Below are 21,805 nucleotides of genomic sequence, written 5' to 3'. Positions count from 1 at the left end.
CCCCAAAAAAAATAAAAAAAAAAAAAAAAAATAAAATTTTTTTTTCAAAAAAAAAAAAAAAAAAAAAAAAAAAAAAAAAAAAAAAAAAAAAAAACTGAAGTAGGTATGGAGGAACTGCAGAGATCCACAAATCTGACCTTCATGGAAGATTGGCAAGAACAAAATTATTTAAAAAAATAGAAGTAAGAGGTCCTATTTGAAGTTCTGTGGAAAAACACAGTGAATATTTTGAACATCATGCTCTTTTTGGGTTGGATCACAATAAAAATATCTGACCAACGTGACAAAAGCATCTCAATCAGAAGCCTAACACAACATATCACTTGTCCACAATAAAAGGGAATCGGATTAAATCCCACGAAATCAGAGCAAATGACAGCTTGAGATGGTTGGATTTACACTTGGAGGTTCTTTATCACTAGGATAACGTTAACTAGGGATTTGGGGGATTATAATGTGAAAAGGATAATTAAGAATTGTGTTTTCTGATGGAAATACATTACCTTCCTTCTCTACTCTCTTTTGTGGAAATTGTCAACAGCTGCACATAGACAGTCACAGAGAGTAATCAGTGCTTGGCTAACCTTTGCCCATGTGCCTTGTGCTGTGTATCTTCTGTAGCGGATCCATCGTCTGCGGCGGACACAGGAGTTCCACTTCTTGTCTGGGGAGAAGTTGGCTGGAAAATCCACAGCGTACTCCCAGCCCTACAGAAGGAGGGAAACAAAAATGCTTGGCGGAGGACGAAAATTTACTCCCCTCAAAGAGAAGTAGAAAACGAAAAAAAGAATAAGTTAAGTATAAGGGGAAAAAAATGCTGATGAAAGTTTCAGGTACTTCTCACCCCAGTCTGGCCGGGTTCTCCACAGCTCTGATCCACATACCAGTCACCTTCCCACTCCCAGCTGCAGGACGGCAGTTGGAAGCTGTGGAGTGGCTGTGGGTTCATCCCGGTGACGTCGCTCCAGGGCCAGCGGTCGGTGGGCAGCAGGACGTCAGTGAAGCCGTCCACTGGGTTCCATCTCTGACAGTAAACACACACATGACAAAATAATACATTTCAGCATTATTTAGATAAATCCAACAACCTAGAAACAGAGGGTTTTGTTTCGGGATCATTTGGCCTTACCTGGTTCTCGTAGGTCTCCTCGCGGTAGCGGATGGAAGTCTCACTGGGCATTATGTTCAGATAGATGTGGTGATCGCACCCGATGCCCCAGCAGCGCCCCTTGCCTGCAGTGACGCGCTTCAGCTCCAGCAGCAGGTCGTCAGCGCGGACCCAGCGCTGTCCAGCTGTGGAGAGGCTGTACACTCTGCCGTACACATCCACGGCCCACAGCAGCGTGATAGGCATGGCGGCTCCTAACGGAAACAGAGGACAGCACTCGTGGCTTTTTGCTACATAATGTGTGGTTAAAGTTTGATGATAACGAGGGATTGCAGTGAGTTACAAACTCATTAGATCTCCCTCAATTTAAATTTAGCTTCAGAAATGTTGACCACGTGATGATAACAGCAGCACCTTTAAATTTCATGTAGCAATTTTGAAGTTTCTCTCTTTCTCTCCCTGCTTGGCAGCTCTCATTAGCAGATTACCTTCATTGCACCTTTTGATTTCAGCTTAAAGAGTAAATAGCTTTTTCATAGACTTAGTTTACTAAATTTGCATGACATATTTCAATTAATTTAAATATTATTTACTGAAATGCTCTTCTTTATTTTTCTTTTGATATATACCTCCGGGAGCAAGAGCAGAAATCGGCAAGCTCAACAGCATAGTTTAGCTTCCAGAATTTCACAAACATAATCAAAGTTACAAGATGTTTTATTACCTGTCTTATTATACAGATGACTGCCTTCTTTGAGGCATTGGGATATGTGTAAGTTTCATCAGCTTTTTAATGCTTTCAGCAAAATATTTTAAAATGCTGACTTGAGACTGAGCAATAATAATAATAATAATAATAATAATAATAATAGGTAACACTTTATTTGAAGGGGGTGAATAAGACTGTCATGACACCGTCATAAACATGACATAACACCTGTTATGAACATGAATAAGCCTTTATGAATATTTATGACTGTTGTCATAAAGTGTCATTCGGTAAATTATGACACTTTTAATACAAAGTTGACATTATTCAAAATGTCGTTGTTATGACAACTTGACATTAACCAAGAAATCATTACTGTTTAAACTTTACCTTTAATAACATAAAGTTACCTATTTTTTAAAGTGCATTCAGTAATACTTTTATAACAAATTTACATCAGCAATGATTTCTTGGTTAATGTCAAGTTGTCACAACAAAGACATTTTGAATAATGTCAACTTTGTATTAAAAGTGTCATAATTTACCGAATGACGTTTTATGACAACAGTCATAAATATTCATGAAGGCTTATTCATGTTCATGACAGGTGTTATGTTTATGACAGTGTCTTGTCAGTCTTGTTCACCCCCCTTCAAATAAAGTGTTAACCCAATAATAATATAATCTCGTTAATTTTGTTGATAGCCCAAAGTAAATAGGACGAAACAATCTGGTATTACTTTGAAAGTCCAGACCGGAAATAAAGCTTTTATTTTGACTCGTGCACTTGACAGTTGCTTTATCGACTGATACTAATCCGCTAGGACACTAACAATCACTATAGCAAAGCTAGCCTTATCCATTCAATTGGGCCTTTATTTGAAAAAACATGTTTAAATTAAACCATCCGCTGAACTTCATAATAAACTTAGCTGCAGATCCATGTGGTCATTTTTTTCCTTCTATACAGACATGGGATGTATACACAGTAGAGTCTGGGGTGTCAATCAGCAGCCTACCTGAATATTTACTGGACCCGATACGCGGTTGTCATGGGAAATACCAATAGCGTCATGACATCAGGTGCGACAGCAGATGCTGCCATCTGCGGGACCCATCCTGCGACACATTCAGAAGCAATGTTTATAAGCATTAAGTGCCCAAAAGCCATGCTAAGATGCAGGAAAGCATAGGTAGGATGGAAATGCCGCAAAGTGGGCTATAAGCAGTTTACATCTTCAGTCAGTCGGCTGCAGTCAGATGGCCTAAACCTGCAGGGGACGGTCAAAAACACTAAACATACTTACGCATGCTCATGAACGACACCTCTGGGAAACAACAAATAAAAACCCGGCGTCATTCATCCACAGAGCGGAATTTATTTCATATTGTGGACTAGAGGATTGCCCTGTCCAACTCTGGACGCACAACAGGAAATGGAGGAAGTGCTGTTGTGATTGGATACAACGCTGCAGGAGTGCGGGATCCCTCTCTCTGATTGGTCCAAACCGAAGGCCTTCGTATTTTTTTACTCTCGCTTCTACTGACAAGCGGGTTTGCTTTAATAATTTATTCAGCGGCGGGTTATTAATTATTGAAGGTCAAAGCTTGGTGACAGATGACACCAGGGTGTCACAAAACACCATAAAACAAACAAACACTTTGTCTTCTGATCAATATATAGACTGGAGAATTGTGTTTGCTATAGTAATGCAAAAATATTTTCAACATAGCATTGATGTTTAGTGTTTTGTGCCTGACATGTGAGCGGTGAAAGAGTTCCTCACAACTGATGGATGTTTAACTATTTAAAAGGGCAGCAAAAATAATCTATTCACTGTGAACCTTTAATCTGTATGTGAAATAAGTTGGAAACCATGAATTCAAAAGATTTAAAGTATTTGAAATATTTGCATGCTAAGTATCAAAATAGTTCATCTCAAACTTTCAGAATCTGCAATAAACCGTGTAAGGGGGAACTATAATACTACTACTAATAAAAAAAAACAACAAGTTTTGTGTTTTGTTCCTTTGATTTCCTCTCATAAATGAAGCCACATTATACATTTAACCTACAGGTGTAACTTATTTGAGTTGAAAACAGAAATTTAAAAGTGTCCAAACATTTTCTAGCCATAAAATAGGTCAATAAGCAGGCAAACATTGTTTTAGTTTATAACTTCAAAGAGACAAAATGACTTGTAAGTTTTGTGAATTTTGAGGAATAAGTGTTTGTCCACGTATTAACAGCATAACATATTAAAACAAAAATTATAAAAAAGTAACTATTATCAGATATTATAGCCAATAGAGGTTAAACGTACTATATTTGTGTATCCTCTCCTGTCGTTATTTAATGGTTCTTTCCCTTAGAGTTTCATCCTCTGGATCAATAAAACATATGAAAATTAGTAAACAGAGTTGGTAATGTTTTAAGAGATAAACCAACTGCTTATTATTCCAATGATAATAATAAATGATGTAATTAAAATCAGCTGGGGACAGGAGGCAATGTTGTCCTCTGTGATAAAGAGGTTGGCGCTGCGGTGCGCTGAATGCAGCAGGATATGGCAAGCTGATTTTATTTTTATTCTATGTCCTTAACAACACGTATCATTTGGGCCTGCCATAGAAATGCATAGAGATCAGTGTATTGCCTTGCGAAGGGATAGAGTATATATACATATGACCACCATCAAGTATTTCGGTTTTGCAACATTTGCAAGTATACATTAAGTAAATTAAATATATACATATATGGCTTGCCATACTTACTTTGTTTTTGTGTCCTATCCCTTTAAGAAGCCTTTCAATGCGCAGAGGCGCAACAGCAGCCCATCACATGATTCTTCTCTTGTGACAATCCAGACAGAAAGCAAAAGCCTTTCTGACTTCTACCTGAGTTTTTAGGTGCTACGATGGTGCGTAGCTTCTGTTTGGGCACCGAAGCAACATCTTCAAACACTGAAATGGAATTAAGTTAGCCGTTTCCATAACAACTCGGACCATTCCCGTCGTAACGGAGGACATTTGGTGAAGATTTGGGGTTGTTGCGTCGCTTCAGACAAAGTTGGCGCATGGAGAGAGACGAAGTTTCATTTTTGCGCAGCGTATTTTCTTTGTTTTTTCCGCGACGAAGCCTCAGCCACCATCGCACAGCGTTTTGGTTGACAAAAGCCAAGTAGTCAAAATTATTTTTGTTACTCCAATTTTGTTCACTTAAGGAGCAAGATAAAAATAATAATTAAAAAAAAGACGAGATAAGGACACGCTACTTCGGGTGAGATGGTGGACAACAAACCTCTCCTTCAGGACAGACCTCCCGCCTACAACGCCGTTCCGGGGGGGCATGAGTACGGCCCGCCGCAGCAGCCACACGGCTACGGAGCCATTCCCGCTGCGGCCCCGCCGCCCTACCACTACCCGGATGGCCCAGGCAAGTGGCACCGTTTATTTCACTCACTGACCAGAAAGTTAACTCTCCAGGCGGGACGCCCGCTTTCGCAGGGAAACGGGGCTTTATTTCTACTCGAACACGTTTTATTCTAACCTTTTGCAGAGGTTTTAATTTGCCTTTGAAGATTTTGTTACCAGGCGATTCAAAGTTTCGCATGCGCAGTATGTGAAGAGAAATGATTGTGATGCTAATTATTAGAATAAATTAAAGATAAGCACACTATGCTTTTAAATGACCTTTACTCGTCTTTTAAAAAAAAATAAAAATAAAACGCTTTATGTTTGGCGCAATTGTTTTTATCTAAATATGTTGGTTGTGAGGTAGGAAGCCATTCCCTGACTGTGATTGTGTGAGTACGGCTTCTATGCAGGAAGTGCACAAAAAACAAACTCCTGGTTCTTGTAATTGCATGAAGTTTCCTGTTTTTTTATATTTTTAATTTTTATTTTATCACTGAGCTGCCTCCTTTCTAGTGGATTAAACCAGTCTGTCAACTTGTCATCAAATAGCAGGTGTGCGCGCAGCTGTAAGTCTGTAAGTCAGTGTCAAAGTTCTCAATTGCACAACCTGACCTGCATAGACGTGGTCAGAAACAATAGACGTGACTTCTTACATTGAAATGAGCCTGACTGTTTCCACATGTCCAGTTAACACACACTGCCATTTTGTTTTTAAATTTGTAATACCTGATTATTATACTTGGTCAGCGGATCGATTTTTAGACATCAAAGAGGAAATGTGGTGCAGGTTCATCGATATACAGATGGTAAATTTATAGCCAACATAAAACGAATGGAAAAGAAGATTATCTTAGTTTCTGAATCAGGAGAAACGCATTAGTCAAATTAAAATATTATTTTAACCTTAAATTTGAGAAGGGTATGAATAGGACCCAGCGCTACATCTCAAAGACATGAAATTTATAAAGAACTGGCATGGATTTAATATTTGTTGCTTTTTAAATTTATAACAATGTGTTTTGAAAAGTAAAAGAACTGACAAACATGTCATGGCATGTGTCAAAAATATAGAAGCATAATCAAACGCTCCTGTTTGATCACCTTGGTAATTTGCAGGTCAAGTAACAAAAATCAGAATTTATGATTCTTATTCATGAAATGCCTCAGAATTAAGAACTCTCCAACCGAGAGTGTTTATTTTGTTGCACTTATTTTTGATTGATTAAAAATGAGATTGTTGTTTAAAAGATACGATGCGAAGTAAAATGGGGATGATCATGGTGATCCTAAAATGAATTAAAATCCACCCCAACAAAGAATCTGTAGGTGATTAAACCTGAATAACTTTTTTTTTTAATAGTCAATTTATAGCAACACATATAATTAAATAAGAGATCCGATTCCAGATTCTCTTATTTATTTTCATTTAATTCATGCCGACACAAAAAATGAAACGCAAAATGATAACATGACAATTTTGTTTTTTTTTGGGGGGGTGGCCTTCCAGGATACCCACCGGCTCAGATGGGCCCCGCTGTTTCCCAGCAACCCTACACATCGACCTATGCCATCATCCAGCCCTCTGTAGTGGTGGTGGGAGGCTGCCCAGCTTGCAGGTGAGGACCCACAAACAGGAAAGTATCTGAAACTCACAACTAGCCATTCTTCAAGCAGAACAACGCAGAGCGTCACGCGCTCACCGAGTTTGGTGTGGTTGTTCTCTGCGTTTATTTTTTTACTGCCGTTTCACCTATCGGGAAGCTATCGGCGTAGATAAGATGAGCGAGTATGACTTTCAGTTTTGGGAGTCTCACTGTGGTGAGTCAATGTCCTGTCAGTCAGCTGACTTCGCCCCACGGACATGTGACGGGGCCAAAGGTAGCTGCAAGGTTCAAGTCACACGGACGGCAAAGCAAAATGGAACGATGACTGTGTGGAGTTTATTTTTCTGGAACAAACCAAACGGGTTGTGGTTGACATTCTTTACTGTCACATGAAGGACACTTCCTTTGATTTGGTTTCACAACAACGTAATTAGTTTGTTGCAGGAAACATGCAGCATTTGCTCTCTGTCCTTCCACTCTGGCTGCGTCTGAAACTCATCATGCTAATGTAACTAAAACTAGAGTAGAGCTTCGTTTTCCGATTAAATTATCACAGAAGTAATGAGTAGCATCAGTCATACTTCTTCTTTCTGGCATTACAAATACCTTGTGCAAACTCTTGAAGAAACTGCACTGCGGGAAACGGAGTGACGCAATGACAGACCCAACATGCGCTACTTTCTTGGAAATCTTAACATGGCAATAACAAAATTTTAAACAATTCTAAGCAGAGTCTTTAGTTGGTAGGATTATAAATACTTTAAATCTGGCTTTTCACTTCTGCTTCCTGAAAAGCTTCCTCCAATGCTAGTAGGTGTTTTTTTTTTTTTGCCATTTTTGAGAGACGGTGGCCACATAGAGACGATGGGGAAGCAGTTTAGAGGAAAATGCAGCTGAAGAAAGACCCTTGTCAGTCACCCAGAGCTGCAGTAGGACAGTTTAGATCAAAACATAGTTGGAATAGGCCAGTCAAAGCTGACCCAGTGAGAGCTGTGGCAAGACCTCTTTAAATGAATGTCCGCAGAAGCTCTCTATCCAACCTGAGTGAGCTTGAGTTGTTTAGCTTGAGTTGTATGCCAAAGTAGAATTAGTAGAATGTCAAAACAAATTCTTAAATTCACAGTGAACTGGAGGCAAAGTGTTATTCTTGTTAAAACACCCTCATGTCTAAAAGTTGGACCCTTTTTTTAAACTCAGCCTTTCACTTCCTGTCTTCTAATTCCTCCCAAAGGCCTGAGGCCACTGTGGTTGTTGTGTTGCAGTCATAAGACGCAGTTGGCTGTTTTTTTTTTTTTTGTTTGTTTTTTTTGTCACTCTGGGTAAAAGCTGATCAGGAACAGATATGTAATAAGATGTTTTATTTTTTTTTATTTTTACAAGTTTTTAACGTGTGCAACTTGGATACTCAGCTCTGTCGCTAAATTAATGCTAGCATTTATTGTCAAATTCTAATACTTTTTGGACAAACCTAATAAAAGTAATAAAGACTAAATTTAAATCCTGCTGGGTTTTTAGCACTGTATATGAATTGAACTTGCAAAGGAGAATGGCATGAAATAATCCCCCCCCCTGCTTTATATTTCAATAAATTAGGAATAGAAAATGAAATCATTTTTAAAAGGAACAAAACGGATCTCTCTTGTAAATTAAGATGTTGGGTCTCTAACATCTTTAGCCTGTGCAAATAAAGGTCAAAAATTACTTTTGTCAGTTTGTTGTTGTTCAGTATTGTAAAATCTAAATAAAAACCTGATACAATCTATTACTTCGTAGGACACTACTGATTTTGATTTAGATAAAAAAAAAAAACAAAAAAAAACAAATGTGTGTTAGATTAGATTTTAGATTTTAAGTTATCTAAATTTCTACAGTAGTAGTTTCAAAAGTTGAAAATTCTTTTAGAAGTTTAATTTTTGCAGCTTGTAGCAAATCTTTTCTGGAGCAAAACCAAAGAGGACAACTTTGACTCGCTGGGTTGTAAAGTTTGCTGCCTCCTGTTCCTCGTGATTACATGGAACGATAAAACCGTTTCCTTTCGAAACACCAGAATCCACCAATCCATCTCCTCCACAGGGTCGGAGTCCTTGAGGACGACTTCACCTGCCTGGGGATCCTGTGTGCCATCTTCTTCTTCCCTCTGGGCATCCTCTTCTGCTTTGCTCTGCGTCAGAGGAGGTGTCCCAACTGTGGAGCCACATTTGGCTAGAGGGACCAAACCGCAGCGCTCTCACGCACTTCTCACACGCATACATAGTTTATATATATATATAAAAATGATAATTTCAAAACGAATTAGTCAATGAAATCTGTTTTTCATCTGCAGGTTTAGGATGTATTTTATCACGAGTTTCCAGCTGTTGTCAGTGCCTTTGCTACATACAGAGTAATCAGATGCCATCAGTGTTTTTTTTTCTTGTAGATGTTTAAGGGATCTGAACAGATTATTTTTATAGTCAGAACCAATTAAACTTTTTTTTTTTTTTGTCTTAACATTTTTCTTTATTTGCTTGCTGCCGCCATCTTTTAGTTGACTTTGTACTTTGCTTTTTTTTTGTCAAATGTATGTATGGCTCAGTATGTTCCACGTAGGCATTGAGATAATGCTGTGATTTAAAGAAAAGAAAAAAAAGGATTACCTTATGGACATTACTTTCTCCGGCTCAAACAGTGGACTTATGCCTGACGAAGCATTTTGCCTGTTTTCTTTTTTTTTTGGTTGAGAATTTCTTGGGGCCATATTTTGCACTGACAGTTTGTCCAATGATGATTCTGCTGGGTTGAGCTTCTCCAGGGCCAATGCAGACCTCAGGTACACACAATCTGACATGCCCTCGACTTTTACGACTTTATCGTTTGACTTTGGATTTACTTTGTTTTTGTCAAAGCGCAAGCCCATCTTTCAACAATCTAGAGGATCGAGTAAAGGCTTGAAGTATCTTATATCCTCAGATTTTCACCTCCATATTTCTGTGACAAATCAACTTTCCTCCCGGCCAGACAATCAGCTGAGAATGTCCATGTCTTCCTGTGCTGCAGGATCCTGAAAAATGTTTTCATGTCGGAATAAGAAATAAAATTAAGATTACTGGTATGGAGAAGAAATAAGAAAAAGAAATGGTGTTAGAAAACACACTAAGCATGTTCTTATGATTGAGGTTCTTACTTTTATATGAGTTACTGTAATTAAAAAGTAATGCTATTTGTGTCTTGGATTTTTTTTTTTTTTTTGCAACTTTTAAAACCACAAACTTCTGTTTTTGCTTGCATGCAGATAAATATTATGGTCCTTATAAAACCCAGGCTTTCTGAAGTCACGTAACTGCACCATTTGTTAAAACACAGATGTACCGCGACTAAATATAAAACCACTTGAGTACGAGTGCTTCAGAAAACTTCTGTAAATGCCAAACTGAAGAAATAAATCTTTATTTGTTACATAGCAAATTATAAGGATGTGATGGATAAGCGTACATGTAGTTTTACCATCTGATGGTTGCACAGCTGGAATAAAGTACAGGTAAGTTATACTTTACCGTAAGTATGTAGTATTAAGGCACAAGTGTCCACATTACAAAAAAAGAAAATGGCCCAACAGGCATTGGATAACAGAGAATCTGTTAAATCTACAAGAGGACCAAAGCAAATCCTTCTGTGCCTTTAAGGACATTTTTACATAATCTTTCTCAAAACATGTCTGTAGTGATTTTCAACAGTTTACAGATTGAAGCCTGAAATGTAGTAGTCCTCCACAGTATTGTTCTCCAACCACAGAATGGTTTCTAGCAGTCAGACAAGCAACATCAACGGCATAAATACATCGCAAGATTCTCTTTGAGCAGTTTTAACTCATCCATGTCTCAAGTGCAAGTTAAGATGTGTTCATTTAAATCTCACCGACACAGACCGACTAAAATATAGGCATGGAAAATGTATATATCATAAATAGACAAACATCCGTTCGGTACTAAAATACTTAGTCTACCGTATCGGTTTGTAGCAGATTCAAATGGCCTTTTTCCCCCTCTCCGCCCCGACCCAGGAGAAACTGCTGGGTCAGAAGGGCAGAGGTCAAACGATGAGCTCGGAGATGGATGGAAATGTTGGAGTTCAGATGACGGGCGCAGAGCGATCGTTAGTCACAGTTGGTCGTAGCCTGACTGTTGCAAATGGATTTCCTCCGCTGTGAAGGGCAGACAAGATGCGCGGTTAAAGTAGTTTGAGTGCAACAAAAGCAAATGTTGATATTATGCAACCTACGCGAGGAAAGCAGGCGGAGGTCTCGAGGTGCCGTTAGACTGTGCAGCCTGTGGACAAAACACACACCTCATTATCTGCATTGCGGGCAAGCTCCATGTAAAAGTTCACAACGAAGCACAAAACCATGACGCGTTACAAAAAAAACGCACATGATGACAACCCCTTGCTGCCGACGTCACAGTTACACTGATCCAAATGTGGGCGAGTTTACAATCTGAAAACGGTTTTATGGACTGCACAAGAACGGACGGATGGATGAATGGGTTTGACGTCAGCGTGCAAAAACTGTTTGTTACGTCACACGGACTCATGTGGAACCTGGAGTTTCAAGAAATTCAAGTCTGCTACACAATGAACCATGTAAATGTTTCTGGTAGCAAGCTAGGTTTTATGATCCACTGAAAAAGCTTTTCTCTCTTAAGCCTTCCCACCTTTTGTCACATTACAACCACAATCAACTTAGTCCTACAGACCAACACGTAGTGGATAATTAAGAAGAGGAATGTGAAAGGTGAATGCATTTCATTCATTTATTTTGTGACATTTTTTTAAAGACCGGTCATCCTTTTCCTTCCACTTGGCAACTATGTGCTGCTTTGTGTTGGACTTTGACATCAACAGTTTTGTTTATTTTGAGGGAGAGAGGGGAAAGTAGGAATACTTTTCATTACTGCTAAAACTCTGGGATTACAAAACTTGGGTTTTAGTTTTGCGAGTTTATAATCCGTGAACACACTCTATAGGAATAAAAACAACGGACAAATGGGTCGGACGTTGCCATGCAAATACATGTTTTGTTGCGTCACACGTCAACTCGTGGAACCTGGAGTGTCTGGAAATTCAACTTTGCTCCACAATGACCAGCGTAAATGTCTGCCGTTACATGTTAGTCTTTATGCAAGTATGCATAAAAAGGGACAACAAATTTGTTATCGCTTCTTGATGCTACATCTTAGTGCCTTCCTGATCCTGTGCTTCTACTGAATCAAACGGGCAGACTTGAATGCCCTGGCTTGTAATAAGCTAATGTTTGTCCAAGCAGTCTTTTGCAATACTAACATTGTGCGCAGTGACTTTGAGATATATTGTGCAGCTCCAAGCAAAAGTATTTGGTGGATTTTAACTAGTAGTTATGCTTTCAGTCAACAGTCTGAAAGGCGTTTCAGCCTGCAGTGCCAAGAATGTCCAGAAGAGGGCAGAAGTGGATAGAAATTCCAAGGGCTCTGATCATTTTCTTCACTATACTCGTCAATACCCAGCTTACATATGCAAAAATGAAGTTTGCCCCTAGTCTTCTCTCTTGATTACTTGAGTGGCTCTCTCTTCTTCCTCATCTATTGATTCCTGTGACTTATCTTTTAAAAAAAAACAACAAAAAAAACAAAAACAAACGAAACCCAGTGAGGTTGCATTTTTTGTCATGGTGAAAGAGCATTCCAGGGTAACCTCACCTCTCCCCCTCCCCCACTGTGACATCTCTCTCTTCACACCTGATCTGGACCAACCTGCATCAGACTCATACAGATTGGGATCAGTTTTTGTCTCAAAGCGGATGAAAGAATGTGACAAAAAATATATATATACATATATATATATCTCAGGGTTTATCAGCTAGCAAGAAAAACAACACTTTACACTTACAGGTGACAAAAAATGTACACATTGGTAATTGTTGGAAAACAACAATACCTTATAAAAGTGAGGAAAATTCAAGATCGCTGCAGCTACAAGTTTTCTACCAACATAACAGCCACCCACTTGGACACTTCGCTGAACATAAACCAGCGTTTTATAATCTAATCTACAGTTGGAGATCTTTTCCCACACCAGTCTGTTCAGTAATCAGGCTCTCTGTGTGCTGCGGCAGAGGTTTGAAACTGAAAAAGGGTTAGGGTTATGAAGGGTTATGAAGATGGATGAACAAGCGAGTCAGATGTTGAAATGGCTGTGAGAAAAACTGAAAGAGGAATGAGCGGAAGAGATGGGAGAAAGGCATCAGGTTCATCGGAGTGAAATTCCAAAATAACTTCCAGCCAGTGACAGAAATTTGTGGGCCACAAAAACATTTGTGCCCTGCACAGTAAGTCTGTTGATAACACTGGATAAGATAATCAAAGCCAAATGAGAAAAAGGTTCTTTTCATACTATGGAATGATGTACACTGAATGTAAATCTGAAAGTGTTGCGAAATATGTGAAACACTTAACCGGCAGCATGCTGCTGCAGCAGGCAGTAAGCTATATGTTTACATGGTTTGTAAGTGATCATAAAGACTCATTTGACCCCGTCGTACTGCACACACATTTACATCCGTCCAGCTCAGAAAAATTAAAAAGCTTTGGCAGACGGAGAACCACAGCTTTGCCTGCGACTTTGCATACGATGCAAATGAAAGTTCATTTGGAAAGAAGTGAATGTGTTGGAACTGGAAACGGCTGTCAAAGAGCCATTGATCTGATGTTTTTTATTATTTATTTTTTTTTAAATGGATCTGGACTAGTCACTACGATGTTTCAAATGGTATTTTGAAAATCATTTTCTGGGAAAAATACTGTTAAAATAACAGGAATTAACAGGAAATGGACTGAAACTGAACAAGATGCATCATGGTGGTCCAGTGTTTTCTGTTCTTGGTAACCAAAACAAAAAAGGGCCAAAATGTATTTTTCTTTTGCTACTCGCTCACAATTGATAAGTAAACTATCCAAAGGATAAATAGCCTTAATTATCCTTCTCTTGTCCATACACAAAGTCCGCCTGTGTGTAATTTAATCTAACAACGGACCCAGCTGTTTGGTGATGGTTGTCCAGTGAACAAACACCATGTTTAGGAACAAGGAACCAAATCAGACACATCAGTTCTGCAGATTTCGTAATATGGGAACCTAAATTATGGCAAGCAGAGCAGCATAAAGAGAAGCTGGAGGAGCTGCAAAGATCCGAGAATCAGTCAAGAGGACCACTCTGACATGCACTCTTCAAATCCAGCCCTTACGGAAGAATGGCAAGAAGAAAGGTATTGCTGAAATAAAGTCCAGTTTGCAGTGTGGAGGGGAAAGAAGCTCATGACACCAAACCTTTTTGGCCTACATGAGATGGTAAACCAACAACCCGAGGATGTCATCGTCACACCAAAGCACTAATGTTGAAAGAGTGGTTTTCTTTTATCATCATATATAAAATATTGATTTTTACCTTTTGTTCCATTTCACAAAAAAAAATCAATTTTGTGCTGGTCTATTACATAAAATCCCCCCCATAAAAAAACATTTTAATTTGTGGTTGTAAAGTGACAAAATGAACAATTCCAGGTGCATTATTGCAACGGCACTGTTTCTTTCCCCTTTTTGCTTCTTTTTTTTTACCAGAACAGGCTAATCTACATGCAGACAGATGATTACAGTAACTGACATCAGATCTTCTTGGTTCTTCTTCCTTGTAATTTTCCTTAAAAAAAAAAAAAAAAAAAAAAAAACTGATTCTAACATGAATAATTGTAGTAATGCAACTTGAGGGAGGTGGGGATTTTTTCATTTTTAAATTGCTCACTGTAAAGTGAAGGTGCCAACTTCCTGAAGTATGACAAAATTCCTTTAACACCTGCAGTAAGAAACAGTTATCACACACAGATAAGGTGAGAATAAAAACAAAATCTCAGAAATAAAACAATAAATATGCACCCTGTGCAAGTTGAAAAATATTTGAACAGTTTATGACTTACTGAATCCTAATACTGGACTGTGTGTCGCCATGCTACACTGAGTATATCTGTTCGTGTTCCCTGGACAGACACATAAAGCTCATCTGACACCACCTACACACACATACAGGTACCTTCATCACCAGTCAAGATAAGGCTGTGCAGCTGAGGGTACTGTAGCCACGATGCTGCAGAAATCAAGTGAGACATAAACTTCACAAAGCCAACTGGGCCAGCACAGGAGAAAGCTTTGGCAGAACACAGCAGATTAGATTGTTCTGTACACGGTATCATTCTCAAAACAACTGATTTTTTATTTATTTTATTTTTTTTAAACTCTTGCTTTAACTGGACGAGACTCAACATTTCAAAGGACTCCGTTAAGAGCTGTGAAAATGTCGGAGAGATGGCCGCTGACCAAGTCTCCCGCCTGCTGACTCACCGCGTTCTGATCAGAGGAGGTGGAGGACGCTGCCGAGGGCGTGGGGGAGTGCTGGTGGTTATTTGTAGCGACGCCGACGGTGGACAGGGGTTTGCTCCTGATGTTGCAGTAGTCCGTCGGGGGAAGCACCATGGTGGCCTCGTCCGTCTCTGTGTCTTGGTGGTGGAGGTTGACCACGCTCCTGCTGCGGTGATGGGCAGTGGTCTCACTATGGAGAAACAGGCGGAGGAGGAGAGAAGAGAATTTTATTACCAAGTGGCTCCAAAATGCATTTTAAGTTTCCATTAAGGGGATAAAATTAAAACGCTAACTAGTCAGAAGTGTCAATCATGAAGTACATGGGTTTTGGATACATGAGTGTCATAGTATCATATTCATGATGACAATCGGCTAGTATATAAAAGTTCTGATTGTAACCAATGCCTGGCCAACTAACAACACATGTGAATAAGTTGCTCAGTCGAGGATTAACTGCCTAACCTTCTTTCTCACTTTCTTTTATCAGTTTTCCCAGAATGCAACTTTAAACAAATAGGAATCAAAAGTTGAGCAACAGGTGAGAACCCACAGGATTAGAAAGGTTATAACTTCAATAGGAGTAACTAGAGGAAACGCAGCCAACAATACAGCTGGCTGCAACATGAAACCTACTGGTATGTGTGCGTGTGTGTGTGTGTGCTGGCTGGAATGCAGAGTCCCCTTACCTGTTGTTATTCACGAGCTGCTCATTGACAGCGCGGCAGTAAGATGAAGGGAACCAGCCCCTCCTGAAACACAGAAACAAGGAAGGCGACTCAGAAATGTATAATGTCTGACTTCTCTACCGTCTCAGTTGCACCTAAAGGTCACTCAGAGCCATTGTTGAGGAACTTCCTCTATTGTCAATTTAAACAAAAGACACAGAGATCAAAGAAGTACTTGGATAAATTATTGTACTCTTTCGACAAATTAACCCTCGAAACCAAGACGGTTTGTAATGAACTAGATGTATTTTCCACAGGTTTAATAGGTCAATTCCTAAGGTTGATTGCATGATTTTGTTTATTATCCAATCAGCTTGAAACAGGCAGCCAGGTAAACACTATGGATAGTTACATGCTGCAGCAGTTTGAAATTTAACCTTCTTTTTTTTTTTTAAGTAGAGAACATGGACCTGGATTTAGATTAGAAATCTTATTTGTTCGGCCCAAAAAAAAAAACAACTTACTGATGACTCTAAAAAGATTAGTGTAGCTTTAACAAAACTCTGAATTAACCCAAGTATTTGAATGTTATAAGCAATGTGACCCAAAGCTAGTCTGTTTGTGATTGTTCTTCCATGGTGCAAGGTTGTGTTTAATCAGCATGTGAATTAGCCTCTCCCTTGCTGTGGATGTAGGTTAATATTTAAGTGTAAGATTTGGAGAACAGGGATTTTCTTTGTGTGTCAAAGATATTCTATGTTGTTGAGTCATACTCATGAATAAATGCTAGTGTTTACTCATGGTCTGGTGTTCACAAAAAGTAGAAAAATTAAATAAAACATTCACGTCCTTGACATGTGTTGCTACTAGCAACTAAAGTTCAGAAACACAGCTCCCTGTTTCAAATGGAGACAAATAAGCACAATACTATTAGTACCGCTCCGATGATTAGAAAGTGTTTTTAATCCTATTTTAGAGGCAGAAAACCCATATATATCGGAAACATGAAACATAAACAACATTCAATCTACAAAGAGATAACTTTGAAACAGTTTCAGACACAAAAAGAGGCCGAGGAGTCGCACAGCTCTAGGTGGATTATTAACACATATGGAAGACAAAGTGTCAAACTGCACAGCGTGATTGCCCTGAAAAAATACTCTTACCTTGGGGGGAAGGGGAAAATGAGTGTGTTTGCAAAACACAAAAATGATGGAGTGAGCACTCTTACATTCTAAAGAGATTCTATGTAGGAAAAGTGGGTGTGTTTCATGAAAGTAAATGAGGAAACATTCTGCCCCATAATTGTAAAACAGATGGAATATTAGCTTCAGTGGAGGAAAACCCTAACACTGTTGAGTGAGCTCACAACACACTATTATTATTATTAATTATTATTATTATTGTAACCAGGTGAAAAATGGATACATGTCAAATGTATTTTGTAAACCACGTTTTGCTTTTATTTCACCGACTGGTTGTAATTCTTGTTTTTGTCAGCATGTGGTGCTGTTGTTACAGAGAGGTCTAAAATTACCAGAAGTAGAAAAAAAACCTCTCGTTTATGTACCGTGGCACTCTCACTGGTAAAATGGAAGAGGAGGACAATTTTTGAGCCGAGACCTGTTGGAGAAGACGACTTTATGGTCACATGAGCGAAGAATCCAGATGTTCGAGGTGCCACTGCCGTTTGTTAGATTTCAGCTTTTATGTGAAGCTGCGTTGCTACTCTGTTGAGTGCTAACAGCGTTGTTAGCCCGCCATTTCACTGAACCTTAGGCTTTCTTCTGATAAAATACGGATCATTCATTTCTCCTTATATTGAACCTCATTCTTTTCATTTCTTTTGCAACTCAGAGGAAAAAGTGTTTTTTTGAAAATAAAGAACCCCTTTTATTTGAAGCTCCGTGTGCTCTATTAATAATTATTAATCCCGGCTTCATTCTTCTTCTTATTATTATTATTATTATTATTATGTTAAGATTTCCCCATCTATTTTGTGGTCAGGCATCAATGAGCTAAATGTGGCTATATGTATCTGCCGGAATGTTTCTAATTAATCTAATATTCCTCAATCCATTAGCAGCACTAGCATGTCTGAATGATTTTAGCCATCTCCAGATCAGCTGGTGGAAAACATTTGTCAGAAATGGTTTATTCTGCAAAGAAAGAAGCAACCAGCTACCTCCTGTGAGGCATGACACCCATCTCGACAAACATGATGAGAGACAACATTCAGGCCTTTGTGCGTTTTGGTTGAGCCTCTCCAGCAGCAACCAGAACAAAGTTTTCTTTGAGGCAGCAGCCTCACATTTGACAGCAACTCTGGAAGGATTGTTTTTTTTCTCAGGTAATTTCCCATGATAGGAAGTGAGATCAAGCCTAATGAATGATTAAAATTCAAACATGCTTTTCTGGGATTCGGAACAAATCTTTGTTTAAGAGTCAGAGATCTGGAGGGAGAGGACGCTTTGTTGTTGATTTTCTGTGTAGACAAACAGGTGGTGTTCTGAACTTATTCCTCAGCCTCACACACACACACACACACCTTCTGCTGTACATGCCACCCTCGGGCCTAGCTTTACCTTATCCCCTCATCTGTCAAGTTTACAGCTGAACCAGCAAAGACAAGTCCACAAAACCATGTAAGGAAATAAACATGGTCAGAATAACAACAAGACGACAGGCGAACTGAGGGCAGTGCACTACTCAAACTGATCTTGAGCGACCCGATCATGTCCAGGCAACTCTGAAGACGGGCAGGAAAAACACGAAACAATCACTCAGGATTATTTTATAAACTACCTTTCATCATGAGGAACAAAACCATAAGTTCACCTGAAAGATTTTCTTTATGTGCATTCAAATTTTGAAAGTTGAACAACAGTAACGTGATCAAGCTTATCTGCACGCAAAAACAAACAAACCCAGATCTGATTACTCAGGATGGATTCTGATACTTGGCGTGGCTTTGCTTGGTTGTCTTTTACTTGAATTGGTTAGGATGCAGATTAGAACCAGATATGAATATGGGCCACATTGAAGGGTGGAGGAATTTGGAGGAATTTTCCTGCCATAATCTTAGAGCACACATTTTCAGTCCGAAACCAGGGCTTCATGTCTTTTGTTCTCAAAACTTTTAATGCTTTTGCTTACATTTTTGATTTTGAAAGTAGGACTTCATATCTTTCTTCTCAAAACTTGTAATGATTGCACTCAAACCTTTCCTCACACTCACACTTAGCCTCTGCTTGGAGCAAATCTTCGCTTGCAAAACTCTCTGCTCGCTTGGTTATTAAAAGTTTTGAGAACAAAAGACAGGAAATCCTGCTTTCAGACTGAAAATGTGTGCTCTTGGATTATGGCAGAAAAACTCCTCCATATTCCTTTAGAGGAACAAGAGGAGTGGCTCATCATGACACAGTGAGTGAGAGGTGCCTCATCATGCCTCATTCTCAGAAAGGCAAGTGGTCATGAGCGCAAGACTAAATCAGGAGCTTCGCTTGCTAATCTCTTCTTGTAGTGGTGTGAGCTCTTCTTCAACGCCCATGAGAGTAGCAATTGCCATAACCTTATAGTTATTAATATTAACAGGAAGACTTTAAATGTAACCTGAGAAGCTGGTGTTGGGAGCTAATAAAATCCAGGATGTTCCTGGGTGAGTCACGCCCTTTCAGTTTTGGATACCGCTTTAAATTACACCAAAACAGTTTGGTAACTCACATCAACCAAACAAACAGCATGCAGTCAACACTCACTTTCCATTCTTTTCCATTTCGCCGTACATCCAACCGTCTCTCTCGTCAGGGATGAGCAGGATAATGATGTCTCCCTCATCAAAGCTGAGCAGCGTGCTGTTGTTGCCAGCAGCGTGGGGGAAGATGGTGCGCACCCGAGGCCTCCTCGCCATGCTGTTGAGACCCGTGGCGACGGACACAGACCTGGCAAGGTTGTTCTCGTCGCCGTTTTCATGGTCTGGGGGGGCGAAAAAAGGAAGAGAATAGTGAGAAATGGAGAAGACACACGAATATAACTAAAAAAAAACAGCTTATATTAGCTTTTAGAGGTGCGTATATTCAGCAGGTGTTGATAAGTAGCACTCAACACAGCACACGGCTGTTGAAATTGTTTTTAGTAATTTTTCAGGTGTCTAATCTTAAGTAAAAACACTTGTTAAACTCAGATTTAATAAACTACTTCAAAGTTAAAGTCCATCCTTTAAAGCCAGTGAATCAACTCTAATAGTAATTAGTTCAACAAATAAGCAGAGTTGCACACATGCAGCCATGTTAACCCTCTGATGCGTAAGTGGGTCCTTTTTGACCCGGTGAGGTCATCTTTTTGCAATATCTTTGTAATGAAAAGTTTTCATCACTTCATATTTCAGGTATTCCTCAAGAAACATGTTACTGATATTATGCAATTCAAATTTTTAATTTACCTTTTATACTTTTTAAGAAATAGCATGATTTATGTTACTACCCCATTCTTCCGTGAGTGGGTCCAAAATGACCTGAATTCATTTCCTATGGAATTTAATGGGAATCTTTGTTTCTTACCAACTGTGACTGTCAGGAAAACATTTTTTTGTGAACCAAACACATTGAGACCTAAGTGTCACCCCTGAGTAATAATATTTTACACAGCAAGAACTCTTACATATAAGTATTATCTTTATTTTTTATCTCACAAATGTGTTTGTGTGTGTCAATCATGAGTACTGTGACAATGTTATTGTCACGAATCAACATATTAGCCTTCTTCAAAGTTAGCCAACACTAGTTATCTAACCAACTAGCTAACATTACCACCTATTCTTTATTGTGCATGTGTATTATTTGTGTGTGTGTGTCTGACACCCTGGATGAGAAAACTAAGAGAGAATGTGTTGAATGACATGCAAAACCTGTTGATCAATGTGTTCAAGGTTCTTTCTTTTATCATCTCAATAAATAAAATAAAAATTCATAGCTATAGAAATAAATGCATAAATAAATGAGCCAGAAAAGTATAGAGTGCCTTCTTTGGGTCGGGGAGGATGTCCTGTCCCAAGTGGAGGAGTTCAAGTATCTCGGGATCTTGTTCACCAATGAGGGAAAAATGGAGCAGGAGATCGACAGGCAGATTGGTGCAGCGTCTGCAGTGAAGCGGGCGCTGTACCGATCTGTCGTGGTGAAGAGAGAGCTGAGCCAAAAAGCAAAGCTCTTGATTTACCGGTTGATCTACGTTCCTATCCTAGTCTATGGTCATGAGCGTTGGGTCATGTCCGAAAGGATGAGGTCACAGATACAAGCGGCCAAAATTAGTTTTCCCTGTAGGGTGTCTGGGCTAGAGATAGGGTGAGAAGGTCAGATATCCAGGAGAGACTCAGAGTAGAGCCGCTGCTCCTTCATGTCGAGAGGAGCCAGTTGAAGTGGCTCGGTATCTAGTCAGGATGCCTCCTGGACGCCTCTCTGGTGAGGTGTTCTGGGTACGTCCCACCAGGAGGAGGCCTGGGGAAGACCCAGGACACGCTGACGATGTTTCTCAGCTGGTCTGGGAGTGCCATGGGTTCCCCCAGAGAAGCTGGAACAAGTGGCTGGGGAGAGCAAACTCTGAGCCTCCTTACTTAGGCTGCTGACCCCACGACCCGACCACGGATAAACGGAAGATGGATGGATGGATGGATGGATGGATGGATGGATGGATGGATGGATGGATAAATAAATGCTCACACATACATACACTCAGATGTGTGATGTACACAGCATAATAGAATAGAGACAGTAATGTTAGCTAGCTTGGCTAGCTAGCTAGTTTCAAGAAACATGCTCTTTTGCAGCCCCCCATGCCCACACACACACACCCACACACATAATGGATGCTAACATTGTCCATTATTGACA

At 39.5% G+C, this 21,805-nt stretch overlaps 3 protein-coding genes across 7 annotated transcripts in view; 1 reads left to right on the top strand and 2 right to left on the bottom strand.

Moving 5' to 3' along the window:
• The window catches only part of tecpr1b (tectonin beta-propeller repeat containing 1b), a 17,007-nt gene extending 12,333 nt beyond the window's left edge, over positions 1-4,674 (bottom strand). Inside the window, exons 1-5 of one of the 3 annotated variants that reach the window (XM_015020391.1) lie at positions 4,593-4,674; positions 2,837-2,936; positions 1,130-1,362; positions 845-1,024; positions 585-707 (exon numbers count right to left, since the gene is read on the bottom strand). In XM_015020391.1, coding sequence (XP_014875877.1) covers positions 585-707; positions 845-1,024; positions 1,130-1,354 — 528 coding nt within the window. In that variant the 5' untranslated portion in view covers positions 1,355-1,362; positions 2,837-2,936; positions 4,593-4,674. Of the gene's footprint in view, positions 1-584; positions 708-844; positions 1,025-1,129; positions 1,728-2,836; positions 2,937-3,124; positions 3,535-4,592 lie in introns of those variants that run through there. The other 2 variants (XM_015020390.1, XM_015020392.1) reach the window with 2 other exon arrangements.
• Positions 4,654-10,037, top strand: bri3 (brain protein I3). The gene is made up of 3 exons (XM_015020396.1): positions 4,654-5,253; positions 6,742-6,850; positions 8,912-10,037. Exons 1-3 carry the CDS (start codon positions 5,103-5,105, stop codon positions 9,042-9,044), a joined length of 393 nt encoding a protein of 130 aa, XP_014875882.1. The 5' UTR covers positions 4,654-5,102; the 3' UTR covers positions 9,045-10,037.
• A 211-nt stretch (positions 10,038-10,248) lies between these two features.
• Positions 10,249-21,805, bottom strand: part of LOC106938362 (brain-specific angiogenesis inhibitor 1-associated protein 2-like protein 1) — a 36,225-nt gene continuing 24,668 nt past the window's right edge. The window contains exons 10-15 of one of the 3 annotated variants that reach the window (XR_001422605.1): positions 19,679-19,895; positions 15,942-16,004; positions 15,238-15,445; positions 14,930-14,983; positions 11,096-11,142; positions 10,980-11,018 (exon numbers count right to left, since the gene is read on the bottom strand). Coding sequence is in view for 2 of the 3 variants with exons in the window: in XM_015020394.1 (XP_014875880.1) it covers positions 10,946-11,018; positions 11,096-11,142; positions 15,238-15,445; positions 15,942-16,004; positions 19,679-19,895 (608 nt within the window). In the remaining variant the exon portion in view is untranslated. Of the gene's footprint in view, positions 11,019-11,095; positions 11,143-12,469; positions 14,984-15,237; positions 15,446-15,941; positions 16,005-19,678; positions 19,896-21,805 lie in introns of those variants that run through there. The other 2 variants (XM_015020394.1, XM_015020395.1) reach the window with 2 other exon arrangements.

This window comes from Poecilia latipinna, unplaced genomic scaffold, assembly GCF_001443285.1.
Source record: "Poecilia latipinna isolate Pla-1442-1.1 unplaced genomic scaffold, P_latipinna-1.0 Scaffold2577, whole genome shotgun sequence".
Classification (NCBI taxonomy): Eukaryota; Metazoa; Chordata; class Actinopteri; order Cyprinodontiformes; family Poeciliidae; genus Poecilia; species Poecilia latipinna.
The sequence above is the reverse complement of the archived record's forward strand: the minus strand, read 5'-3'. Positions and strand labels throughout refer to the sequence as shown.

Excerpts from the sequence above, each read along its gene's own strand:
- bri3 (XM_015020396.1), top strand. The coding sequence starts at position 5,103 with ATGGTGGACAACAAACCTCTCCTTCAGGACAGACCTCCCGCCTACAAC. Across the intron at positions 5,254-6,741 it reads CCACTACCCGGATGGCCCAG|GATACCCACCGGCTCAGATG; the intron begins GCAAGTGGCACC and ends GTGGCCTTCCAG. Across the intron at positions 6,851-8,911 it reads GGAGGCTGCCCAGCTTGCAG|GGTCGGAGTCCTTGAGGACG; the intron begins GTGAGGACCCAC and ends TCTCCTCCACAG.